Source organism: Haliaeetus albicilla, chromosome 25 (genome assembly GCF_947461875.1).
Source record: "Haliaeetus albicilla chromosome 25, bHalAlb1.1, whole genome shotgun sequence".
Classification (NCBI taxonomy): Eukaryota; Metazoa; Chordata; class Aves; order Accipitriformes; family Accipitridae; genus Haliaeetus; species Haliaeetus albicilla.
The window spans coordinates 3,161,065-3,185,913 of NC_091507.1; the positions used below are offsets into that span (position 1 = coordinate 3,161,065).

General features: G+C 38.7%; 1 protein-coding gene across 5 annotated transcripts; it reads right to left on the reverse strand.

The window, feature by feature from the left end:
• Positions 1-1,788: 1,788 nt before the first annotated feature.
• MSL3 (MSL complex subunit 3) lies at positions 1,789-23,385 on the reverse strand. 5 transcript variants are annotated; one of them, XM_069770400.1, is made up of 13 exons: positions 23,222-23,385; positions 21,211-21,293; positions 20,549-20,644; positions 19,875-19,975; positions 18,848-18,939; positions 17,915-18,037; positions 17,280-17,440; positions 15,089-15,247; positions 14,354-14,616; positions 13,866-13,975; positions 13,576-13,675; positions 12,968-13,052; positions 1,789-2,700 (listed from the first exon to the last, which is right to left on the reverse strand). In XM_069770400.1, exons 1-13 carry the CDS (start codon positions 23,318-23,320, stop codon positions 2,601-2,603), a joined length of 1,572 nt encoding a protein of 523 aa, XP_069626501.1. In that variant the 5' UTR covers positions 23,321-23,385; the 3' UTR covers positions 1,789-2,600. The 5 variants fall into 5 exon arrangements, with proteins under 5 accessions (XP_069626501.1, XP_009915683.1, XP_009915685.1 ...); XM_009917381.2 differs by lacking the exon at positions 23,222-23,385 and adding an exon at positions 22,649-22,838; XM_069770401.1 differs by lacking the exon at positions 1,789-2,700 and adding an exon at positions 11,348-11,456.
• Positions 23,386-24,849: the final 1,464 nt, after the last annotated feature.

Below are 24,849 nucleotides of genomic sequence, written 5' to 3' on the forward strand. Positions count from 1 at the left end.
TCCCATCAAAAAAATCTAATCGTTCAAGGACATTCAAAGAGTTACAGATTCACGCCAACAGTATGACTATGCTATTAAGCTTCCCCTAGCCACATGAGCCCTTGAATATTCTATTCAAAGTGAATTTTGGGGGCCACACTGTTAAGTCTCTATATATTGTAAGACTAGTAAGAACTACCCTCTTACACAACCTGGTCCAAGTTTTGGCAAGTGTCTTGCACTGCTTCAGCTTTAAAAAAAAATAAAAAAATATCAGGTCTAAAAATAGGAAAGCAGTAAAAGAAGAGCGACAGTAGATGCCAAAGATGCGCATTACTGTAATTGAATACATAAACCTAAACTTTTTAAATTCAAAAGAGATAATGTCTGGGGAAGCCATGTCACTTAGAAGTGTCAAAAAGCGCAAAAGGGTGCTACTTTTGAGAACAGGTTTTTATCTGTTATGAGAGCAAGATAGTTTGTAATATTATATCCAATAGCAGCTTCAAGAGAATTTTACAAAAAAGTTTGTTCACATAAAGACTACGCTAACTGGACCTTCAGAATTCCTCCCCCCTGCCCCATCTTTTGAGAATCATCACAATGTATCAACAAGACAATACCGACAGTATCAACAACCCCTGCAGAAATTGTCATTTTAACAGTTTAACACAGTCACATAGTAAGCTTTAAATGCCGTTCATAACTCCCCTTATACTCACAGGTACCAACAGTGGAACAAAACTAGATTTGCCATATTATACACACTCTAACATTCCTGCAATAGAAAGGATTAAGGATGGAGTTTCAGGCAGTATTCCAAGATTAATCTCATTAGGTAGTCATTAGTATTTTGTTGAACTGTCTTTTTAGAAAAACAGGGTCTAAGCCTAGACATGTTTGCAAGTAGATTTTGAGGTACTTGGATTCTGCTAGAGATTCAAAACTTCTGTAATTTGAAAAAGACTAAAGCTTACAAATGGTTTTTTTTGGTACAACAGAAATGCATTTAAAAAGAGTAGTACTACTGAAAGGTAATCTTCAGAAATAACGATCACCAAATCTGCATGCATCCATGCCAAACGTTAACTAGATTAACAACCATGAAGTTTAACAGACTCTTTACAGCAGCTTTTCTAAAAAGCAGAACCTGAATTGCTAAAAGCAAGGTAACCCTCACCTTTTCAGTTCAAAAGCTTTAACACACCAGCACACTCTGAAAAGTGACAATGAATGCCAACAGTACATTTCAGATTTCCTTTGACCTCTTCGACTAAACTTGCCATTTACATTTGAAAGATGATTCCTGCTAACTACAGGTTTCTGCAGATCTGGGAGGAATGTGTTGAGTTTTGCATTACAGGCAAGTGTTCTAATGGAAGTCTTCTGAACTAGGAAGGATTAGAGAGTGATTAACGCAGTAGTCTGTGAGCCTTGAGTCCTATTTTTCTCCCAGTGCTTTTAAAAATCTGTGTCTGTCTTGACATAGCAGAGGATTCTGAAGGCCAGAGTTCTAAGTCATAGACAAGGTTCTGATGACAATCAAGACAAGAATTCTATTTCAATTACTGAGTGTGTTGTCAGATTTCTAGGAACTCCATTCTCACTGAATTCCTATTTCCAGAGCTAAAGCATTTAAAACTGTCTAAACAGACATTCTTCAAGTTTGTAGAAGAAAACCCAATGATACTGAAAGGGCTCCTCTCCCTATGTTGTCAGTGCTCCCACCTCTCATTATATGCACATTTAGCAATCTCAGAAATACTAATCAAGCACAAACAAGACATTTTAGACAGTCAAAATCACACATTTATACAGCAGCCACTGTGAACTTTATTAAGAAGTGTTTGCCAGTTAAACTGCCATCACTTTATTGACTTCTCCGCTTACTTGTAGAAAATCAGTTCTTTCATAATGGCTCTGGAAATAATTTACTGCCATGTAAATGTTGAATCACTGGCAATGTACGCTCTCCTTGGAACTCTGGCAGCCTTACCATGAAAAGAGCTATATACACCTTTGCAAAATGCAAAGTAAGCAACACATCTTTCATTCAAGCAACAAAGTCCTTCTTGAGGCAGATGTCATGCTAGCCAAACAGCAAAACCATCTTTACATTAAGCAATCTTTTCTATCGTGACAGTTCCACAAAATGAAGTGCAATTTGTGAGGAAAAAAATCCATAAGATACCAGTTATACATTTTCTTCATGTAACTGTGTAGTCAAGTCTTATTTCTCAGGCTGGAGAGGTTGAGCTAAAATGAAACACAGCATGATGATCTATCTTCATGAAAATGTCCTGTTGCTAATGCATCTGCTTTTGCCTCCTTTCCTCTTTAATTGTCCTATGCAGTCCTATGCATTAAAGTCAGAACAAGGCTTCTTCATTCATCTGGAGTCAGAGTTATATTCAATCCTCTAAGTAACTCACAATGCAGTCTATACATGTATCTGAAAAGTTCTCCATTTCTAAGTAATCCAACCATCGCAGAAGATATTTCCCTATTTTTTCAACTCCAGAAGTTGCTTTAATTCCTTTTTCATATTCATCTTGTAGCCACGTGGCAAAATAGCATTGTCATGGGCTACATATAGTAGGATTTAGTCTTTATTAAGAGCTTCAGTAGATTGCCCGAGGATTTTTAGTACTGTAGTAGGCTTCACATGCAGCTACATAAGCAGATTCTGGGAAGAAATCATCATGGTATTCCGCTAAAAACCTGAGAAGAAAGCACACCAAAAAAAGAACAGAACATAAAACATTTAAGAGAAAAGCTATTTTCAAATTAATTTTTAAGCTCAGCAAAACCACAGCCTGAGAATTAAGAATTATTATACTTTGAAATTTGGCATACAAAAGACTTGCCCTATTTTTACAAGTTTTACATAGTGAGAAACAGCCCTCCCCTATCATTCTCAAATCCAAATAGCATTAAAAAAAATTTGCTCCGGCTCAGTAAAAAAAAAAAAAAAAATAAATCCAAAAGTTGAAGCTACACTCAGAAAAGAATGCAAAGTACTATCACAGAAGAAAACAAAAAGCAAAGAGATCTTTCTGCAACTTCTGTCAGTCACCTGCTCAGCATACTCTTTTCATTTATGTCAAAACCAGGATTTTCAGTTATCACTATGTCAGTATCTTATACAAGTGGCCAATAACCATTAAGTCAAACTGTATCTTTTAAGGTAAGGAAAGCTATGATTTGTTCTTTCATGTGCCTGTGCATTTAGGGTCTCCACCCGCCATGAGTGTCTGATTTAAATATGGCTCTCAATGACAAATACTCATCTTTTGCAAAACCAGTATTTTGTCATGTCTTCCTGCTCTGCTAACATGAAACTCTTTCTTTGGTTTAGGACCGAAAATGAAAATAAACAGTGCTGCTACTAACACCAGTAACAAACAGCTAAAATGACTATAAGCTCTCTGCTCTTTCCTTTGCATACAAAGATACCAGGTATACAAATGGGGGCAAAAGGGCAAAACAGTTCTTAAACCCTGAAGTACGCAATCAAGCTGTACTTCAGAAAAAAACCACAGACCTTCAAAAATACCTGGATATTAAAGATCAGCATCAATAAACATGGCAAAACGTTAGCTACAGGTTCTCTGAGAGTAGGAAGCAACAGAAACAACAGCAGTGTCATTTGCAGAATCTGGTTTCTCTCAAGAACCACTGGCTAGGGAGATGACTTCCCTATTGGAAGCTAAAAATACCAGTTTTGCACAACCAATACTCTGGACATGGAAAGTCCAAACTAATAAAAAAAAATGTACAGGTGAATACAATAAAACCACAATGTTTATCCAACCTTACTCACAGCTACACTGCCTGAACTAGGCATGTCCTTTGATCTTGAGAGCCAAAGCATCGAAGAACATTGCCAAGATTCTCTATGTAAGGCAATCTGAATTTAATCAGGAATATATTAATTGCTGAGAGCTCATACAAAAAGGTTACAGCAAAAAGCCACATATAAATGAAAAAAGTTGATTTCCCCACCGCCACATACTTAGGCATCAAACAAGTGCTAAACTGGAGGAACAACTTGTTACATCCTACTAATTCTAGGAAAAGCAGTGAGAAATGCAAGCTTTTTTAGAAGAAATCAATGCTTCAATGTGTCACCACTTATTTAGAAGGCACTTTGTCAACTTCCTCCGTACTTGCTTATTTCATATGAGTTCTGCAATTAACAGTACAGAGGGACCTAGGGTGGTTTCTGATGTAAAACATTTCAGGTTTAAGACACCCAAGTGAACTGGCTGGACAACCAATACATATCCAGAAGATGAATCAGCAGCTTGTTTTTGTTTTTAAACATTACCTAAGGAATTGAGCAGAAAAGGCTCTGTTACATGACCAGTAACAGCATCTAATCAAGCACATAATTTCTGGCAATATTCAGCTGTGCAGATACTGCCAAAAGAGAGAAAGATCTCTCTTGTATTTAAAGCAAGGATCCAACTGGCTCTGCCACAGAATGACACCACATAAGCTATCATAATAAGTGTGTACGAACTAAGTAAATTTAAAGTTCCACACAGTCTTCATTCACACAATCCTAAGTGCATTAAATACCTTAGCATACTTTTTACTTTGAAGTATTCATACTGTGCTAGTTTCTCATTGGGTCCAACAGCAACTTCCAATTTTATTAAATAGCACAAAGCAAAAAAGATTACATAATTAAGGTTGAGAGATAATTTTAATAAAGCTGCTATGAAAACTATTTTGCTGAATGAAAAAAATTGTTTTTAATACTACACTATGTTAGTTGCATTATACCAATTTCCTATTCACAGAAATAAAGGCAAGAAATAAAAACAGCAGTGAAATATTTTCCCCTGAAAGAACAAAAGACAGTCACAATCAATGCAAACAGCTAAGCAGTAAATCCAAATTAGTTAAAACTTTGGCAAAAGAATGAACCAGAAAAACGTAGTTTTATTCTTTTCTTGAACTAAAAAAACAGGACAAATCTAAATTAAAACCACCAATATTTGATTAATACACTGTTTGAACGCCACTACTTAGTGATTTACTAGCCCTTGTCATTAAAGCCATTGACCTACTTTTCCAGGCTTACCAGGCCATAAATTGCTCTAATACTTTATAAAATGCCTTTTTTCATGAGATAGAGATACCCCTTAGAAAATAATCCAAAGAAACACAAAACCAATTCACACACTCAGATCCTTCTAATCCTCACTGAAACATGTCGTTCATTTGCACTATACACACACATTACTCTAGGACAACCACTACAAAACAGTACTAAAATTATAGCAACTTAGAAGCTAATAAATACCCGAGTCACCAACTGCTGTGACCTCTGTAGTTAGCGACAAATCACTTTCTGGGATACGTGTGGTTGGTGTGAAGCTGAGTGTGATAAGGCCTAAGACTTAACAGACTTGAGTCTAACTTTTAACATACTTAGATTGTACAAGATTAAGATGAGCCACAAATGGAATTTAATTAACAATTCTTCATTAACATGCGTTAATGACTTCAAGAGATAAACAGGGAGTAAAAACTACAGGGGCCAAGCAAATTCTTAGTGTTGCTGGCTAACATTCTGTAAAACACGCTACCAAGTGCTAGATCATACCAGGCAGTATGTTTTAAAAGAACATCATTAAAACAAAGGAACCTGTAGAGGACATTGGGTAGCTGACAGTTCCAAGAATTTTAAGGGCAAGTAATGGGAAACAGGTTCATTTTCTCTTACAAATTTCCTGACTTTTGCTTAAGATCATCAGTCATAAATGCCAGTTTGGTTCAAGCTGAAGTGACAGCTGGTGAAAATGAGAAATTTTAGCAGAGATGCTTGTGGCACAGCTACAACTAAAAAAAAAAAAAAATGCAGGCAGAATGCATGCAGTCAAATGTACATCTCTCTGTTCTTAATGTAAGAGCTGTGAAAAGCAAAATACCCCAGAGCTAGCAGATACAAATTACTTCCAGCAAAGAAGCAGGAGGAAACAGGCAAAAGAACACAAGGTCAGTTTCTGTCCCAATCCCTTGTATATCTGTATACAAAGAGCAGTGGCCCTTCTAAAGCTGCTTTCTATTCAAACTACATCGCAGTGCAGAAAGCTGGCACAGAAATATTAGGAGTCTCATAAGACTCTTAGCTACTGGATATTTCACTAATGCTTTGCTCTTGGAAGAGCTGAAATAGCACAAAGACCAATTTCACTGGCACCTGCAAGTCAAGAGCCAAGATTTAAAAATAGAGGGAGCTGTACTTAGCAAGCAGAGCCAATGTTCAGCTAGAGATCGGAAAGCACATTGCTATTTATCTATTCAGAAACTGTTTCATTACTTCTAACTTATAAATCTGATAAATTCAGTCACCTGTTGCATTATTGCCTTTTTCATTTTTGTATTTTTTACAGAGTTCATATGCATACACTTATGCAATTAAACTGCTTATAAGTAACTGAGTTTTGAGATGCACAGTCCACACAAGCATCCTGATGTAAGACTGCACACTTTTTTCTCATCATGAGTGTCGTGGTTTAACCAGGACAATGAGCATCCACAAAAAGAATACTTACACTTTACACTCCTGCTCAGAACATACACGTAACAGGACACAATGCAGCTATTTACCTCTCTACCACAAGTTCCTAGAAGAGCAACACTTCAGAAAGGACTAGAGGGGATGGAGACAAGGGAAACAGACATGTGGGCAACCTAGCTTGAAGAATTCCTATGTTCTGATCTTCAGGTGTAGCAACCCATAAGCAAGCTTACCTCAGGTGACTCCAAGCAATAGCCTCATAAGTATTCTACCATCTGGCTGAGAGTTACACAGGCAGATCTACCAGTAAGAGGCATAGAACTATCGTTATCCACGTTAAAAGGCCACTTGACATATATATGTCAGGAACATTTCTCAACAGAGTCACTGAATTAAGATGAGCTTTAAGAGCATCATCTGGTAGCAAAAACGTCCTTGTCTTGGCAGCATCAACACAACCTATTACCCGAACAGTCTCTGCATGAAAAAAAACACTCTTCTAAATGTCAGCTACCATCACATGAATAAACTCCGGGATGTCCTGAAAAGTGTGAAAATTATGAAGAAAGGAAAACCTTAATTTTAAGAAGGACAGCATCAGCCATAAGGTATAAGAATACAGAGTTAAAATGAAAAGTTTCCAGGAAGGTGACATCTTAACACACTTTCACTACAGCTCTGAGCTCTAGCAGGTAAGCAGATGCTTTGATGAGATCAGTGGCCTGGGCTAGATGCTGTTTGAAAGGCAACTGTAACGATCTATCTACAGGAATTTGCTTAAAGAGCATGATGGGTCCTGACTCTATGAGTCACCTCATCAAAAGAAATGTCATTTGCAGATTAAGCAGCTATCTCCTTCTCCAAGACTACTACTCAAATGCAGGAGTTGAAAGCTAATAGGCTTAGTTTCACACAAAAGCATATGCCACCACCTGCCCCCCACCCCCTCCAACTGATAGGCACGTCTCCACCTGCAAGGCTCTTCAGGGCAAAAGCTCACCAACAGGAAGTTCATCATAACCCCAATGCAGTCAACAGAACAAGTGAAGTGAAAAGTTTCAGATGTTTATTCTGATATCTAGTGTCTCAAGAACCATGCCAAAGGAACCAACAGGCTTGTTTGGTTGACCGGACTCTTGTCACTCATCCACATACAGAAACCAAGATCATCTTCCTTGGCCTTTAAAGACCAAGTGCAGAGAACTCTGAAGATGCCAGGTAATCAGGCTGAGTAAGTGAAAACCAAACGTGGTAACTTCTAGCAGACTTTTGGGGAAAACAGTCCCACAAGAGCTCAATACAGGAGTCCTTGGCTGGTCTTGAGGATGAAGACCTACTTTTGGCAAGGACAGCATAGATCCCAGAATCAACTCCTAGAGCTGTCTTCTAAAAAAGCTACCCTAACACTTAAAATATTTTGGGCAATCTCTCACTTTAGATGCATGATCCAAACCTCTACTATTACGATTAGGAATATGCTCCTCCTTCAAATACCCAGGCACCTGATGGTTTGGTAAGTAGAAGGAAGAGAAGCAATCCGCATGGTACAGTTTCAGGAAGTATTTTTGGCAAAGCAATCAAACCTTAGTCAAGAACAATAAGCACGCACCAGCAGATTCTGCAGACCAACCAGACAACAAAAGACTACTGAAAATAAGAACCTGGACAATACCAGGTATTCACTAAGAAGCTTTCAACATAAAGGTGCCAAAAGGTTGAGAGGACCCAAAATGGCAGTTACTTTTCTACCCATTCAATGAATACAACAAAGCCCAAATACAAAGGTAATAACACCCTAAACCAAGGCTGTTTACACTGTGCAAGTAGAATTCCTTCATTTCAAAGTCTTTCAAAACTTTTTAAAAAAAAAAAAAAGGTTCCTTTACCTTATTGTGCCTCTAAACCCACATTTGTCCATTGACACTCAGAACCCTGATTTTCTCACATTTAGGCTCCAATTCCATAAAGTTTTCTAGTATGTCATAATTGCTATGCTGCACAGGTACTTTTTGCCAAGTAACCAGTTAATCCCAAAATTGAGAGGCAAATAAAAAAGCCCTAATCAATAGAAGAAACAGTATTAGCATAGCATTCTTTGTGATCTTCCAAAAAGTGATTTTTAATCAGTTGCCATCTTGCAACTTTATTATAAAGTCACAATGAGCAGGAACTCCGTCACAAGCAACTTCACCCAAATAAAGATGTTTTCTATCCCATTCACCATGTGCAATGCTTCATTTTTTCATTTTCAGAAAGCCACTAATCTCTCATTAACTGCACATTAGCACAGACTAGTGGTCATAATTCACCACTGCAATTACATATAATAAAATTAATACACTCAAAAAACGTTGTGCTATCAAAACCAGAGATCTATTTCTTAAGGATACTTCAAACAACTTGTCATCTTTCTACATACACATTTTACTATCACAGGCCTTTAATTTGGTCACATTCTGATTTGGCTTCCTTCTCATAAAATACTTAACAGTACCAAAATACTTTTCTACCTGTGGAGCAGAGTGGTGCAATAAATACAAGCACATTGTAAAGCATCAAGAAAAAAATTATATCTAAAATGAAAGAGACAACTTACAGTATATACTGAGTTTGAAGTATCAGTGGGTTTTTAACAAAACTAAAGTCTTTGACCATTAAGAATGTAGTTTTCCATAATCTGGAATACTACACATCGGCCTCATCTAGAAAAGTGTATTAGAAATTTTAGAAGCGTTATTTTAGAAATACTTCATCACTTGCTCATTCTTCTGTATTTCACGAAAGCCAAAATACCTATGGCTTTCTGAAGTGCTGTACCATTTTGTTTTGCTTTTTTTCCTAAAACGCAAATGACATTGACTGAAATTACCTCAGTGAAGATGGGTCTTGCAGTTCTAAAAACAGACATGTTATATTCTCCTGATTTTTAAGTATCTCCTATTGGTCAACAGTCCTGAGAAGTAACCTCTCTGATTCCAAACCAGTATTCCAAGTCAAGGCTGTATTCAAATCAATGGAAACAGCAACACAAAAGCTGGCATCTTCTTGCCCATCATTTCTCACCACTTAAGCAGCCTCTGGAGGCATGCTAGGCACCTCACAATTCAGAGAAGTTGTAAAATACAGCACGTACAGCATTTAATTAAAAATAGGGCTGAAATAATGGATTCAGTTAAAAGGCAATACTTTATCTCAAAAACTATTACCAGGTAGGAAGATTTAATCTGGGGTCTTTTGCTAGTAAGAATACCAGTTAGTAGGCACCAGTTACTGTGTTAGCTTCCACTGCTTGCTCCTGAAGACTAAACTTAAATTGTAAGTGAAATTCAGTGAAACCAACTGGTGAGTTTGTCACTAACATCCATGTCAGACTTATTCTTCTGCAAGTATTATGAATTATTTCAGAGCTAACTAATTTGAAGTGAAGACTAAGAGTTTTGTACTTAGAGAAACTAATTTTCTTTACTTCTGCAAATTTTATAATTGAGAAATCAACTTTCATGTTCCGCATGAAGAAATTTCCATTACACACACTTGTAGAAAGCCGCACTAAGCACAAAGGGCGCAGCTTCTACTTAATATGAAACTTAAAAAGATGTATTTCATACATCCCTTAAAAATGTAAATTGTCTGGGGAACTGAGATCAGTCTTGTCTAGCAGCAATCTGAGGGCATGACTGGAAAATATTACCTATGTAGCATTTCAAAGTGAATTTAATGCATCTATCAAGTACTGAGTAAACTCAATAAAACAAGCTTCTAGACAAAGTGTTATATTAAATAAGTCTCAGTTTCTCAGCCCACATGAGATTAATAGTACAAATGTTAAATGAAACTGTAAATTTTAGCCATAAACTCATAATACAAAATTAAATCAGTATCTGTGCCAGAACTAAATCAGTTGTGCACCACATGAAAGTTTCATTTAAAAACACATAAACTACTTGCGCTTGGACTACTCTACCTAGAATTCAAAGAATATTCAGGAAGTTTTACTAATGTGAACAGACAGCTTCAATCCCTTGTCTGCTATTAGAAAAATAAAGAAACGGAGAGTACTTCAGCTTGTCACTCAAGAGCAACTCACTAAAAGAAATTAGGCAGTCTTAAGTAAACTGGCTGCTATCATCTAATGCACACAGACTGTGTAGGACAGTTCTCACCTTTCAAAAGGTAAGCCAGAACAGAACTGACAGTAAATATTTTTAATTAACATCCATTAATCCTTTCCTTCCCAAAAAGGAAAAGACAGAATGTGAAAATTGAAGAACTAGTACAAGATGTCACCTCAACCTCAAGTTTTCTCTTGTGATAAGAAACAGATAATGCAGAAGTATTTCTGTGATAAAAATCAAGTCTGAACAAGTTTCTAGAAAATATAATTGTTTGACCACTTTCAATGACATATGGGACAAAAAAATACCCAAATGAAACATGTCCTTTCATTTTCCCAAATGAAAAAAGTCCCATCAATACGCATGAAAAAAATCTCATAATTTGCATTGGTTTCTATGTTACCTACTTGAATACACAGTAGCCTATCTGGTAAGGAAACTAGCTTAGGAAAACTATTTATGACAAAGCTACCCGAGATCAAATGCTTCCTACAGCAGTAACTGTAACTTGGAAGCTTTTTCAGGAAGGCTCTCAATTTGACCAGTTCTGACAAAACCACAGAAACCATTTCAGCATAGAAAAGAAACACTGAGAACAGCATCAGCAAAACATACATGACACTGGCTTAGAAAGCACGTGAAAAAAACACACAGCCCTCAAACATTCTGTTGTACCAGATACGCGATATCCACACTATGCTTGCCTTGGGGGGCTCATTTTGGTTTAGCTGTAGTCTGGTCTTGAGGACTGAATGCCCCCTAGTACTGGAGCACACTTCTGGTTAAGTGTTTTCCAAAAGAAATCCAGCTTGTGTACTCAGAGCACTCTGCAATGCAACACAAAGCATCGTAAGTGGGAACTACCGAGAGATTTGCTTCAAAAGCACAGTTCTGTCTGACCTAAAAATGCTGATGTGGAAACATCTTCTAAATTTTTTTTTTTTTTTATTTCTATTTATAGATGACTATACACTTCAATGAGATGAGCAGATGAAAAAATAAGACATACGGATACTACTACTAGAACTTACAGTTTAATCACCTCCCTACTTGTATTAGGGGTGGGGGATGTGTCTCCTCCCTTCCTCTATTCTACTCCACCACAGCTCATCCATAGAATGGGTGTGAAGAAACTGCATTTAAGATGCTAAGAGCAGAGACCTGCTCTGACCAACACAGAAGAATGTGAACAGGCAGAGGTCTGATAAAAACTGATTTGACCCACAGTGAAGTTAAGCACCCTAAATAATATTCACTTCAAGCAAAAATAGGTTTTCAACAATAAGCACTAATGCTGTCCTGTTTAACTTAGAGATATATTGAATACTAACAAGGGTCTGACAAAATAGAGATGTAAAAAGGAATCAGTAAAACTTAAATGCTTCAAGAGAAAAATTTTGTATTGTAGAAACTTTGACATTTGAGCCATCTTTTACTTTCAGTAAACAATTAAAGTAAAAGCATTTTAAAGCTTTCATTTCCCTGATCTCTACCAGAACTTTTGATATGCTTGTGCCACATTATGTTACTTTTCAGTATATGGCTACTTAAGACTCTTTGACCAAAATTAAGTTAGGTGTTCCACATTTGTTCCAGATGTTTACCATTTACAACATTTTCTCCTATAAGTTTTCCTTGGCAAATTTATTTTCCACTATATTGATGCTGCACAATACAGTTCCACACTAGATATCTAGTTACCAGTATAATGTCATGCAGAGATACTAACTACAGTACCTGACAAACAAAGCTGATCATGGTGCAGGTATGACCATACTGACTCCAGCTGTGGAGCCAGTGTGGCCAGAAAGAGTTTGGGTGCCTCTACAAGCCACTGCATTGCATAACAGAGAAATCTTTCTGTTCAAAGCTCAGTTAGAACAGATTTTTCTTTAAAAAAACTACCATAATTAAAAACATGTTCTAAACCACAAGTTTCTTCCCCTGCTAATATTGATGCAACATCAAAACTCTCAGATTATGCTCTCAAAAATAACAATACAGAGTTTGTATCTCTTCATAAAACATGCTTCTTAACCAAATCACACTTGTCATTCTATACATGCTAGCAAGCAAACTTCTACACTTCAGTTCTCTATCACTGTGTTTATCAAAACCTTAAGGAGGGATTTCAGGTTCCCTTCAATTTGAACTACAGAATCAAAAATCTTCTACTAATCCTTATTCAATTTGCTATTATTAAAATCTTTTATAAATTTTATCATATTCTTGTAGTTCTAGAAAATGAACATCTTATTTTAAAAACCCTTTGTCATTCCAGGACACTTAGCTCTATGTAACAATGCAAACACTGCTGTGGTACATTGTGTCACATTACCTCAGAAACATTTCGAAGTGTTTTACTAAAGCCTTTAGGTTTTTGTCAGGAAAGCACATCTTCCCCAGTATTTCTGGTAGCTTTACTGTAAATAAGAGAAATAATGTTTACACCTGTTCTTTTACAAGCAACTTCTAATTACTTTTATCCACTACACAGAAAAGCAGAATATAAACATTTCTCCTCCCTGCAGCCTCCACTTTTCTTTGCAAGTTACTCAGTGATCTTTCAAAACCTTACTAAAAAGAAACATGCTGAGAAAGTGAATGCTGCTTGGTTTAATGATGTTTGACAGCGCATTGGAAGTAATGCTTGTTTACTTCTGTTAAATGAAGGCTTACAGAGCCAGTAAGAGATAAGCAATTTATGAACAGCCTAAGAGTTTTAAACAAATTAATACGTACACTTCTCCAAGAATAAAACTAAATGTGATAAAGCAAACAGAAAATCACATGGATATGGTCACAGAAAATAAAAAAAAAACCAAAACCAACACCACCACCCAACAAAAAGCACCCCTAAAAAAAACCAAAACCAAAAGACCAAACAAACAAACAAAACCCAAATAAAGCAATTTCGATTCAGCACAGAATTTTGCATCAGTTTACCAAACATCCGTAGCAAATGTTGAGATCCATAGATATATGAGGGAGGTGGTGGCTGATCACTTGGTGGATAATTCTCTGGCATCAATTTCCAGGACAAAACCTAAGCATAAGACATGAAAATGTTGGTTATAAAATCTTTATAGCACCATAAATAATTTAGTCGGTGCAGAACTTCAAAATCAAAGATGAAATAAGTAATATAAACAAAACCTTTTCTTACACAGCCCTACTCTGAGGTCAACGAAACTCTTAATCACTGAATCTAGGATAGTAACATAAAAATTTGTTACCTCATTCAATTCATTGTTTCTTCTCCCTTCAAAGCCAGTAAAAACTGCACTCCCCTCTTTGCTAGGAGTCAAAGTTATAGGTGAAGATGATCCACTATGGACAGGGGTTTCTTCAAACGGGAAGGAAAAACAAAACAAATTAGCAATAAGTTTTATTATCTGTTTTATGGAACTGTAAGCCATTAAACATAACTAAGGCCTGCTGCTATAATGTTTAAAGTCTTAAACACTGGAATTCAATAAATGTTATCCTAAAGCAGGCTCACAGAAAAGCAGCTCCTTGAATTCTGTTGAGAAATACAGTACCAAAGTACTAAGAATACTGCTTTGTATTTCTCCCTTCAGTATAAGCTTCAGAGATAAATAATTGATACAAAAAGTAATTAATTCCTACTTCAATCACTCAGTTCACCATCCAGATGACATTAAAAAAAAAGAACAAGACTTAAAATCTTGTTTAGAGCAATAATTTAAAGAGCAAAACCTACTTTTTTCCAGGTGCAAGAAGAGCTTTGGCATAGAAGCTGGGGTCTCAAGATGCCGTCGTTTAGGTTGCGGGGAAGCACTGCTTTCCGATAACCTGTCACAGTTAGAGCTATGGCGCGTAGAACGTCTCAGCGACTGCAGAATTTCCGGTTCAGCTTTTCGTCTTTTTGGCGTGGCTGGCTCCCCTGTTGTAGGCTGGCTGTCAGTTGACTGAGGCGTTGGTGGATTCAACAGAGGAGGACTTGGGGAAAGCTCCTCCTGATTTCTAGGAAATAAAGGCAGCTTTACAGAAGTGGAGAGATCAGGGCTCTTCTCCCAAAAGAGATCATTCTAGTTCCATAATCTTGTTAAATACTTACTCAAATGAGACAGTCTCCTCTCAATAACTACCAAAGTGATGAGGCCTCCTTTTAAATAGTTTTCCAGAAGCAGATTTATTTTCAAATTTAAAAGTTAATGAACACAAATTTACATTTCAATGTAAATTTTTGTCCCCACAAAGTTGCAGCATAACTCTACACCAGTCAGTACAACCCCCTTTTGAAGTTAACCAGACAGAAATTCAGAACCTGAATTCTGAATTCAGGCAAGCAATTCACAGAAAAGTTCAGCATTTTATCAAGACAATTTTTTAAGTCAAAGTCTGTGAGAAATCATCCTATTCTGAACACATAACCACATTCTATTGCATTTTCCTCAGGAGATAAGCAGTATTAGACTCCGTATACCCAACCTACCTGTTAGTATTTGTTGAGTTTTCTTTGATGGGAAGAAAGAATTTTGATGAAGTCACCTTCTTAAATTGAGCTTGTTCATAAGGATAGAGCAAAATTAATGGAAGTGTGAAGTCAAAGGTTATTCTCAGCCCATCTACCATCTCTTTACATAGCTCAACACTAGAGGAAAAAAAAAAAACCCAAGACATTATGAATTTCAAAGTTCCATGTCAAAATTTTTCAGTGTAGTTGTAGGAAATTCCCTTTTAATACAGATCACCAACATCTTAACTATGATACGCTGACTTCATCACTAAGTAAAGTGATTAAAAGCATACTTAAAGAAACAGTGATTGCTGTTGGTAACTTCAAACGAATACAAATTTTAAAAGTCTGCTTAAAAAGGTCAAACACAATCATACAATTATTCCATTGTATTGCTATTTACTGGATTAATAAAATCTACTTTACAGTAAATAAAGTTAGTTAGTTTTTCATGGAAGCATTATTTTGTTTTTTCCAAGTTTACTAGGCTCAAAAAAAGAAGCACCTGCCAGAAAAAGTAAGTACTTACTAGACTGAATCTCTGTCTAAAAGGCATATGCAGAATTTGATCTATAGCCTCTAAGATGTGGCTAAGGCTGTGCTTAAGAGATATCCAGTGAATCAACAAAATCAGATACATTTGCATTGGAGATCAGTTTCCAATGGCCTGCTCCTGGTAACCGAAGCACTACATTTAGAGGCTACTAGGAATTTCAGGTTTGGGCTTGTGTAAAAGACTCACGGTACTAAGCGGTGAGTAGATGTGCTGTTACAAGCAGAACCAAGAACACTGAGTCCAGCCCATCTCCAACACCTCTCACCTCTATGAAGGTATTCATCTCTCATGCCTCAAGTGCATATATATGTATGCTAACAGTAATTTGATTCTGCTACAATGACCCACGTTAGAAATTCCATACCTCCTATGACCATTCCACACCACTTGCTAAAACTATGCGCTTTTTTTTCCTGTTTTTAAAACGCTATATATAAAATGGGTCAGGGGACCACCACGTGCAGAAATTCTATCCCATCCAAGAAGGTCAATTACCTTCTGTGTTAGTGCAGTAAGGGCAATACAAAAAAGTTGTCAGCTGAATCTCTCCTACTTAACAGATCACTGAAATTATACGTAAATTCCTTATTGAAACAGCTTCATTACTGAGAAAGTCATGTAGATACATGCACCTTTAAAAATCATAATATGCATACAACCTTCTGTTTGTATTTCTGATGTCTCATCTAACTTCTTGTTTGGGAGATTATATTACAAAGTAGGAAAGTATCATTAATCTGTCAAATAATGAATGACATCAATATAAACCACGACACTCACATAGACCAAAATATTGCAAGGAACAGCATAATTATGCACTATTGAAGTAGAACATGGTAACAAAAGACAAGATTTCTCTTCATTAAAATACAAGATTTCACCCCAGCGTAGACCTAGGTAAAGAATCAGTCTCATCTAATATTGAGAATCTTTAGCATAAGAGAAAAAAAACAACCAACCAAAAAAAGCTACAATGCAAACACGCAGGGTGAACACACTGCAAACACGCAGGGTTAACACACTGCATTTGTAGCATGGTAGAAGAATATACAGCCTAGCTGAGAAAACAGCAGCTAAGATGCAACCAATTTTAATAAACAGGACCGGTGTTACTACACACATTGTTTCCCTACGTATTGACTCCAGGATTTAAGATATGTCAATTGGGGGGGGGGGGGGGGGGTGGAATCACTTGCACTTGGAGTTCTCTAGAAATGTTTACATAAAATTTTTTGTCCTTTATAAAATTTGAACCTGTTTAGTTTTACTTAAGGAATTCTCATACCAGATACTCTCTCAGTGCTCAAAAAATTCTTCACATAGACAATTGCAACACATTCTTCCAAAACAGGTCACAATATTCACAAGAACTTAATTCAGAAAAGGGGATATTGATGCTTTTGCATAATGACTTTTCAGATAACAGGGACTCTCTCGCTGATAAACAAATTGTCAGTGTTACTGTACTAGAGGTATCTGTCAAATATTTTAAGGCCCATAAACAGACATACATCACCGTATAAGTTCACAGAAGTGAACAGCCTTGAAACAGAACACAGAATCCAAGGTTATTCTTCTTGTGACAACAGAGCTGGAACAAAGATTACTTACTTCTTCTCTGGTGGCACATAATGAAGATTCATATTAGCGTGTGGAGTCATCTGATGGTGCCGAGATCTTTCATTGGCTGAAAAAGCAGCATTAATTGCAAAATGTTTCACATATGACTCCAGGATGGTTATTATATTTGTCTGACAAGGAAGCTTCACTAGCTGAAAAAGAAACAACAAATCAATGTCTTACAAAAACAATTAGTAAGTATACCAAGCTAAAACAGGAGCTTGTAATGTATTGACTAGTTTAGTAAGTCTCTATTGCATGAAGTTATTTCAGGAGTCATTAATTTGAACCCTTAAACTGCATTTTTTGATCAATCCTTTATAAACATCTGGAGAAACAAAAATATGGTCAGGTCAACAAGCTTTCTACATTTCCAGCTTCAAAAAACCAATCTGCACTGCAGAACACAATTGTGTACTGAAATGTTACATTCTTAAATATAATGACAAGTCACTGTTTTAGCTACAGAGAATTCTGCTCCCAACACTCTTTTTTACTCTTCCTTATACTAAGCTCACCTTTGCAATAAAGTTCAAAAAAACCAGGAGCTGTTATACACAAGAACTACTTTTTATGCCCTTCCCACCCCCCCCATGCACATTCATTTCATAGCTTTCACTTCATACCCGTTTTCTTCTATTAATATAGTAACAGTCTTCCTCAAGCTTCTTTTTCAAGACTTCAGGAATTTCTATGCTTATTGCTCTTTCTTCCATGTCCCTTTTTGTGTGAGTGTCTTGTTCTTCTTTCTACAACAGATCAGTGCAAGAAACAATATAAAATCAGTTGTGCTTATGAACATTAGTGAAAAAGAACTTCAATAGGCAGGGTACAATTCAACAATCAAGTTTTGTCATGAAAAAAAAAAACAAACTATAGTAAATATTTAGTAGTAGCCTTACTGTAAGCAATTTAACAATACTGCTTTGAAGTCATCTGTGAATTCATTTTTTAAAAGTTTTTTTTTTAATTTAGCATTCGCTTAAGTATTTAACACAGAATGAACAGAAATTTGTTCAGTTTTGCTGCTACAGATCACCCACACTGTAGTAGTTAGATTTCGCAGACCTTCAGAACAACTCTTTACGCTGTACTTTCTTTTCAATAATGTAGAGAAAATAACTGTTTTTTCTTGAAGTTAGTCTCCTACATTTTAAGAACAGAGTTGACATGCCCATTTCACAATAAAATACAAAAGCCAGAAAGATCCTGCTGCTATTAGGATTTGTCCAACCTGCATAGACCAGTAAAATTTTACAGCACCCAAAAATCTGGATAATCTAGGTTGCCAAGTTTTCTCCACATAAGCCTTATGTGTAGAAAGAGAAGAAAAGAAACAAATGTGTATTTTTAGATTAATATCAAAGAATTCTACAAGAATATGATGTCTCCTATAATTTTCAAAAACTCAACCACAGTGAGCACCAGGAGTAAGAAAATTATGCTTTTAATTCCATCTAAATAACCAGCTGTGGCCTGTATTTCACCTACTTCAATTTTTCTGGCATTTCAAATATAGATGTTTAAATTCTATTAAGTTAAGGAGCTCATGAACACACCATTTCTGTCCTCTCTTCTATGTCACTTTCTTCACTTTTTATTTCTTCATCTGTTCCTTCATCACTGTCATCAGAAGAAGAACTACTTATAGCTGTGTAAAAGAGATTTCACATATTTAAGTCACATTATTACATTGCAGAGGTTAAGACCAATTTCAGGCCTCAATGCAAAAAAGACCCAAAACCCCCAAAAACCCAACAAAACAACTCACAACTAGCTTGTTATATTTAATGAGGATGAATAACTCTAACTGAATTAAACACACAAGTATTATCTACAGCACACTATAAACTTCTTAAATATGTTAAGACAAGAAGTTTACAGGAAGTGTTCTTGCATCCTCTCTAATCGAAAAACACTCACTTTTAAAAGCTCCCTACATTTCTGAACGCTCACAGGTCTTTTCAATTTTTATTGGACTTTAGTTCTGAACAGGAGATTAACATACTAATAATTCAATCAGAAGGTCTGGATCTGTGCAGCAACAGTTACCAGAACATCAGTTAAGTACCAGCCAGTGTTCCTGCTGGTTTTCAAGCTACAAAGAAAAATGCTATGAAATGAAAGAGCTGGCTTGAGAGTGAAATCAGCCAGTCACCTGACAAGAAACAGACCTTTGCGCCAGGCGGACTGGGGAAAGAGACAGTCTTATTGCCCCCTAAAATATATAGAAAAACTAGCAGGGAAAGCATCTTGTTTTCTAACACCAAACAAAGAAAACTAAGGGCTTCTCGCACCTGGTAATACTACACTAAACAAAGCAGCATTAAGCTCTGAAATCACTGATCAGAATAGCTCAGTGGAAGTGACACAAGAAAAAGCCTCTGGAACACAAGAAGAAAGGAGATAATATATGCTTAGCATGAAACATAGTGCTCACTCTTCATAAGACTGCCTCCATATATTTCAAGCAGGACTGTGATACTCTCGTGTCATCCTAATAGCAAGTTACAGCATGCTCTGTACCCCCAGCTTCAAAAAGTTAAAGGCATCATGCCAGCTGTCAAAGAATGAAAACAAGCTCACAGTTTTCACTGCTCTCATCATTTTCTTCGGCAGGAAGGCTTTTTAATACAGAGTCAACACCAGGCAACCTGCAACGTCTCTTCTTTCTTCCCTTTCTTCTCCTACAGAACATAAAATGGTTCACTGAGATTTGGCTAATATTATTTAATTTGTTTATCCTAGCTAATTACATGCAAATGCACAGGAAACATATGTTTGAGTTATTTTCAATAATTAATGTTGAAATAATTTGGACAATGCTTATTTGAGAGTAGATACCTTAACGTCTGTACATTACCTCATATTCGTGTTCTCAAGCAGATCCTCAAGCCATGGCCAACCAATATTAGATTATTGCCTTTGGCTGAAAAATACTTCAGGTTTTCCTAAGTTATTTTTCAAGTACATTTCTTTGGGAAGATGTAGATCCAATACACAGGCATTTCGCAGCAGTAGTTAAGAATAACATGGTTATTAAGTGTTAAGTCATTTAGAGTGTTGTTTAATAACAGTATGTAGGTATCTACCTTAGTATGAGAAGAGTAGCTCTCTAAAACGCACTGACTATACTGAGTAGATATGTACCATCTACAGCATGAGCTTAAAGGCCAAGCTCACTTGCAGACACCTGGATGTACCTGTTTGAATCTGAAAATGAATCGCTCATTCATTTTGAGACCAAAAGGATTTCTTACATGCGAGCCACAGCCTTCCGTGCCAATTTACGCTGTAATCTGCGGTTTTCGTCTGTATCACGAAGAACATGATCTTCAGCTGCCCATCTATCCCAGCTAAGGATAGGTCAAAAGAAAATTATTAACGGCTATAAATATATGCCACTCATGATTACTAATGAATTAACACACATTAAATCTAAAAAGCACTCTTTTAGTGTCATTCAGAAGCAATACCTGTATCACAAGGTTTGCATCCTTTTGTATTCCCATGGCTTCAACTCTCATGTTGCTATCTAAAACCTCTCAAACCTTGACTTAACATGCAATAGTGTTTGTAGCACCGACACATGCTATAGATCACAAGAGACTGCACTCACGTACTAGCCTTGATAACCAGACAGTCCAGGTCTAGATTTAACATAGCATGAACTCCTTTCATTAACGGAAACCTAGGAGCCACAAATATATGCCAAAGACAGATACCTCATAAAGTTTAAACTCATGGCTATCAAACTGATCCACTGAAATTAATTGATACAGACCAACGTGAGCAAGTATACTAAAGGCATTCACAAAACCAAAAATACTCATGCAAACGTCAAACTCCTTTGATATTCTGTGCAATGCTTTTCTTTGAATAATAAAATAGAAGAAATGAAACCACACACCCAGGTTCTTACCTTCTGTTCCAACCGTTAAAATGGATCAGATATTCTGGAATCTTTCTGCCTTTCTCATCTTTTCCAACAACAATATCAACAATCTGAAAGAAATATTGAATAGCATATATTAAAAAGCTTGAGAAAAAGTGAGCTTTCCAGTATTTAGGGAATTTATGCACAAAGAAAAAAAATGTTTATTTACAGAAATGAAATATACCTATAATTTTGCTAGTAAATATTAGAAGAAGATATGGATTATACTAAATGGTCAGAAAAACTAGCTTTATTATTGAGCACTTTTAAGGTTGGGGACTGCTAACCATCTTTGTCCTGTCCTCAAATGTCCCATGCTTTCAAGACAGACAAAGGGGGATGCAAAACAATGCAGTATCACAATACGGATATGCATATATACATCTGGACTGCTAACGTTTTCTTCTGTGTGCTGTCTCTGCATGCCCTCAAAGCAGGGGACAACAGAGGTTTTTATATATATATATATAAAAACCTCAGTAACGCTGCTCTCTTGAACAACACTGAATCATAGCCACAAAACATTAAAAGGCTTTGTGAATATCTGAGCATTTGTTTTCTTCCTCTCTTTCACACATGTAAAACTGGCAAGTCTGAAAGGGCTGGCATCTCAAAAGACATGTCAGGTGGATCATTAAGAAGAGCATCAGGACTAGTAATAACAAAGGAGTCATTCTGCCTGCACTTGGACCATATATCTCCAGATGCACCCAGCTACAGTAATGCAGAACTAGCTACAGTAATGTTTTAACTTGAGAGTCCAGAATTTAATAACTATTGATGGAGTCAAGGACAGTTATGCTGGAGTTTGGGGTATGTGAAAGTAAAGAAGAAAAGGCACTGTTATTTTTTGCACTCAGGTTTTTGCACACATGACTGGCAATTAAAGCTGTTGGGGTGGTCAGAACATAGGAATACATGTACAAACAAGACAGCAGCCCAAAATATTGCAGGAAGGTAGAGTTCCTGATCAAAAGATGTTTGAAAAACACTGATCTACACAACTAGCAACCTTGCAGCAAAAAGCATGGATTTGATCGGGAATCCAGTTGCAATACCTCCCTTTTCACCCCTCTCTGTAACAAAACAGAAACAGAGCTCTGTTTGCAAGTTAGGTACAGACGACTTAGGAATGAAAAATTATCCCGTGTCCCGCTGATAACCCAAACCGATGTTATATTTACAAACGCTACGATTACTATCGCTATTCTTAAGGCCAGGCCCCGGAGAGTCGGTCACCTCTCACTGCAACACCCACGGCCCGCCACTCGCTGCTTGCTGTCCCATTTCTGTGTGCCCTCCGGTACCGCCCCGACCCTTCCGAACGGCACAAGGGCGGGCAGCAAGGGCAGGAGAGCTGGGAGGGGGATAAATCAAGCTACGCTACGAAAGTACAGGGATGAAAGTAAGATTTCAGAATTACTTTGCAGGCGTTCAGCCGGGAACGGAAGGCGGGAACCGAGTCCGACACTTCCCAGAGCCCCTCGGCGGCCTCGCTCATCTACCTGACGCGAGAGGAAGGCCCCGACGGCCCGGGCTCCACCGCCCCTTTGTCACCAGGCAGCGGGACGCCTGAGGGAAGCCGAGGGGCTCCCGCACAACCGCTACGCGCACACCCCCGGGGGGGGGGGGGGCGGAGGGCGATGACGGCGGCACAAGGACGGGGAGGAGAGACCCTGGCGGGGATGGGCACCGCCTCGCTTTGTCTCCCAGCACCGTGACGGCAGGGCGGCCGCCTCCTCGCTCCCTCCCTCCCTCCCCCCCAGACCGGCGGCCGTTCCCCGCAACAAGTGCTGCGGGCGGAGCCCCTGCCGCGACCGCTAACGGCAGCTGCGGCCGCGAGCCGGGCTCCGCCCCCCCGCGCGCGCGCGCGCTCCCTCTCTCCCTCTCTCTCCCCACCCCTCCCCTCCCGCTCGCCCGCCCGGCGCGTCTCGCCGCTGCCCCGGCGGCTGGGACGGGCGGTTTAAGGGCAGGGTTGTCGGCTCGGTCGGGTCACCTTGGCATCATAGAGGACTTTGGCTTTGGTGGGGTCGGGCTCGAAGCAGAGAACTCTCTCCCCACGGTGGAACTTAAATTTCATTCCCCGCGAGGTCATTTGCTCATCATGGCGCAAAGGAGAGGAGCCCCCGCCCCCTCCCGCGGGGAGGGGGTGGGGAGGAGGTGCTGCGGCCGGCCCCGCCCCTTTTCCCGGCTCCGCCCCTCTCCCGTCTCCTCAGGCGGAGGCGGGCGGGAAGGAAAGAAGGAGGCGGCGGGGATGTCGCGCCCGTTGTCCTTGCTCCGGGCGGGCGCTGACAGAACCGGGCTGCTCCCTCCTGTGCCCGCCCCGCTGCCGCCGGTCACGCAGGGTGGGAGGGAGGGAGGGAGCGGCGGTGAGGGGAGACGTCCCTTCGGGCGGGAAGGGCAGGCGCCCGCCCGCCGTGAGGGGACACGTCCCTCCGGGCGGGAAGGGCGGCCGCCTGCCCTGGGCTAAGGGAGCCTGGGCTGGGTGAGGTACTGGCAGGTCACCCGGCTTTGCTGACCCGCGGTGTGATGGGGAGAGTAAGTGCACCCCGAGAACAGCAGCTGGCCTTCTCTCCGTTACTGCTTCCCCTCGACATCACCACAGTTCCCATTCCTTACCCCGTTTCTTCTCCACTAGGGAAAGAACCACCCTGTACTCCCAAGACGGCTACTTATGCATCGTAACCTCCCTCAGGGCTTCTTTTCCTCTCTTGTTTTTTCAGCTTTCCTGCAAGAAAATAAACTAGAAATAAATAGGGTGTCGGACTAGAAACTCAGTTACCTAGAGTTTGATTTATCTTTCCAATGTTCAAATTCTTCGAGTCTCAAACAGGATGCAAATAGTGGAAACAAGCAAAATCAATTCACATTTTTCTTGCCCATCTACTTTATGCTGACTGGTGCTTGGAAGGGACAGGGTTTCAGTCAGGGAAGTACTGCAGTTTCCCACACCATGCGATTAAATGCTCGCTCAGGCCATTACAGTTTTGATGCCAGTTCTGCATTTCTGATTTACACGAGACCATGATCGAGCCAGGAGGCCTGGGCTTAGCCAGCCTTGTAGAAAGACCAGTTAATTTGTGATTATTTAGCATTTCTGAAGCTGCTTTTCTGTAAAAGCTGTTCAGGAGGTGGGTGACTCTAAACGGAGAGAGGCAACTGAGCATACCCTAGTCCAGTGCTAATGGGAAGAGAAGTTTAAATCCTCCTTTCTTCCAGTCTCTGAGGCTGATAGCAAAGCTGGAAACTGCCAGGAATGCCACGGGAAAGAACAGGGAGCTGCTAGTGTATTACCAGAAGGTTTCTGAAGGGAAAAGGCGATAGGGGATGCCCAGAAAACAAGATTCTGAGAAGGTGACTGCTCCCTGGGATAGGATGGACCAAGTACTCAATTTCTTTTGATTCAAAACTTACGTATTTTTTATAGTGGGGGTGGTGGGAAAAACCTGTGAACTTGCTGCTAAGACAGGGTGGAGTAAGAGAAGCCAACTGATGGAAGAGAAAGAGTGTGAGGAAATTAAAGAAGAGTTCCTGAAATTGTTCAGAGCTTACCCTGCTTAGGTTAAGAAACAGGCTACAAAAACATATGGGTGCAATGTCAATTGCAGAAACTGTTACTGAAGT

Coding starts and splice junctions, on each gene's coding strand:
- MSL3 (XM_069770400.1), bottom strand. CDS start 23,320: ATGACCTCGCGGGGAATGAAATTTAAGTTCCACCGTGGGGAGAGAGTT. Junction 18,038..18,847: donor TAGAAGAGAGGACAGAAATG/GTGTGTTCATGA, acceptor GATCTGTTGTAG/AAAGAAGAACAAGACACTCA. Junction 17,441..17,914: donor ATATTAATAGAAGAAAACGG/GTATGAAGTGAA, acceptor TTTCTTTTTCAG/CTAGTGAAGCTTCCTTGTCA.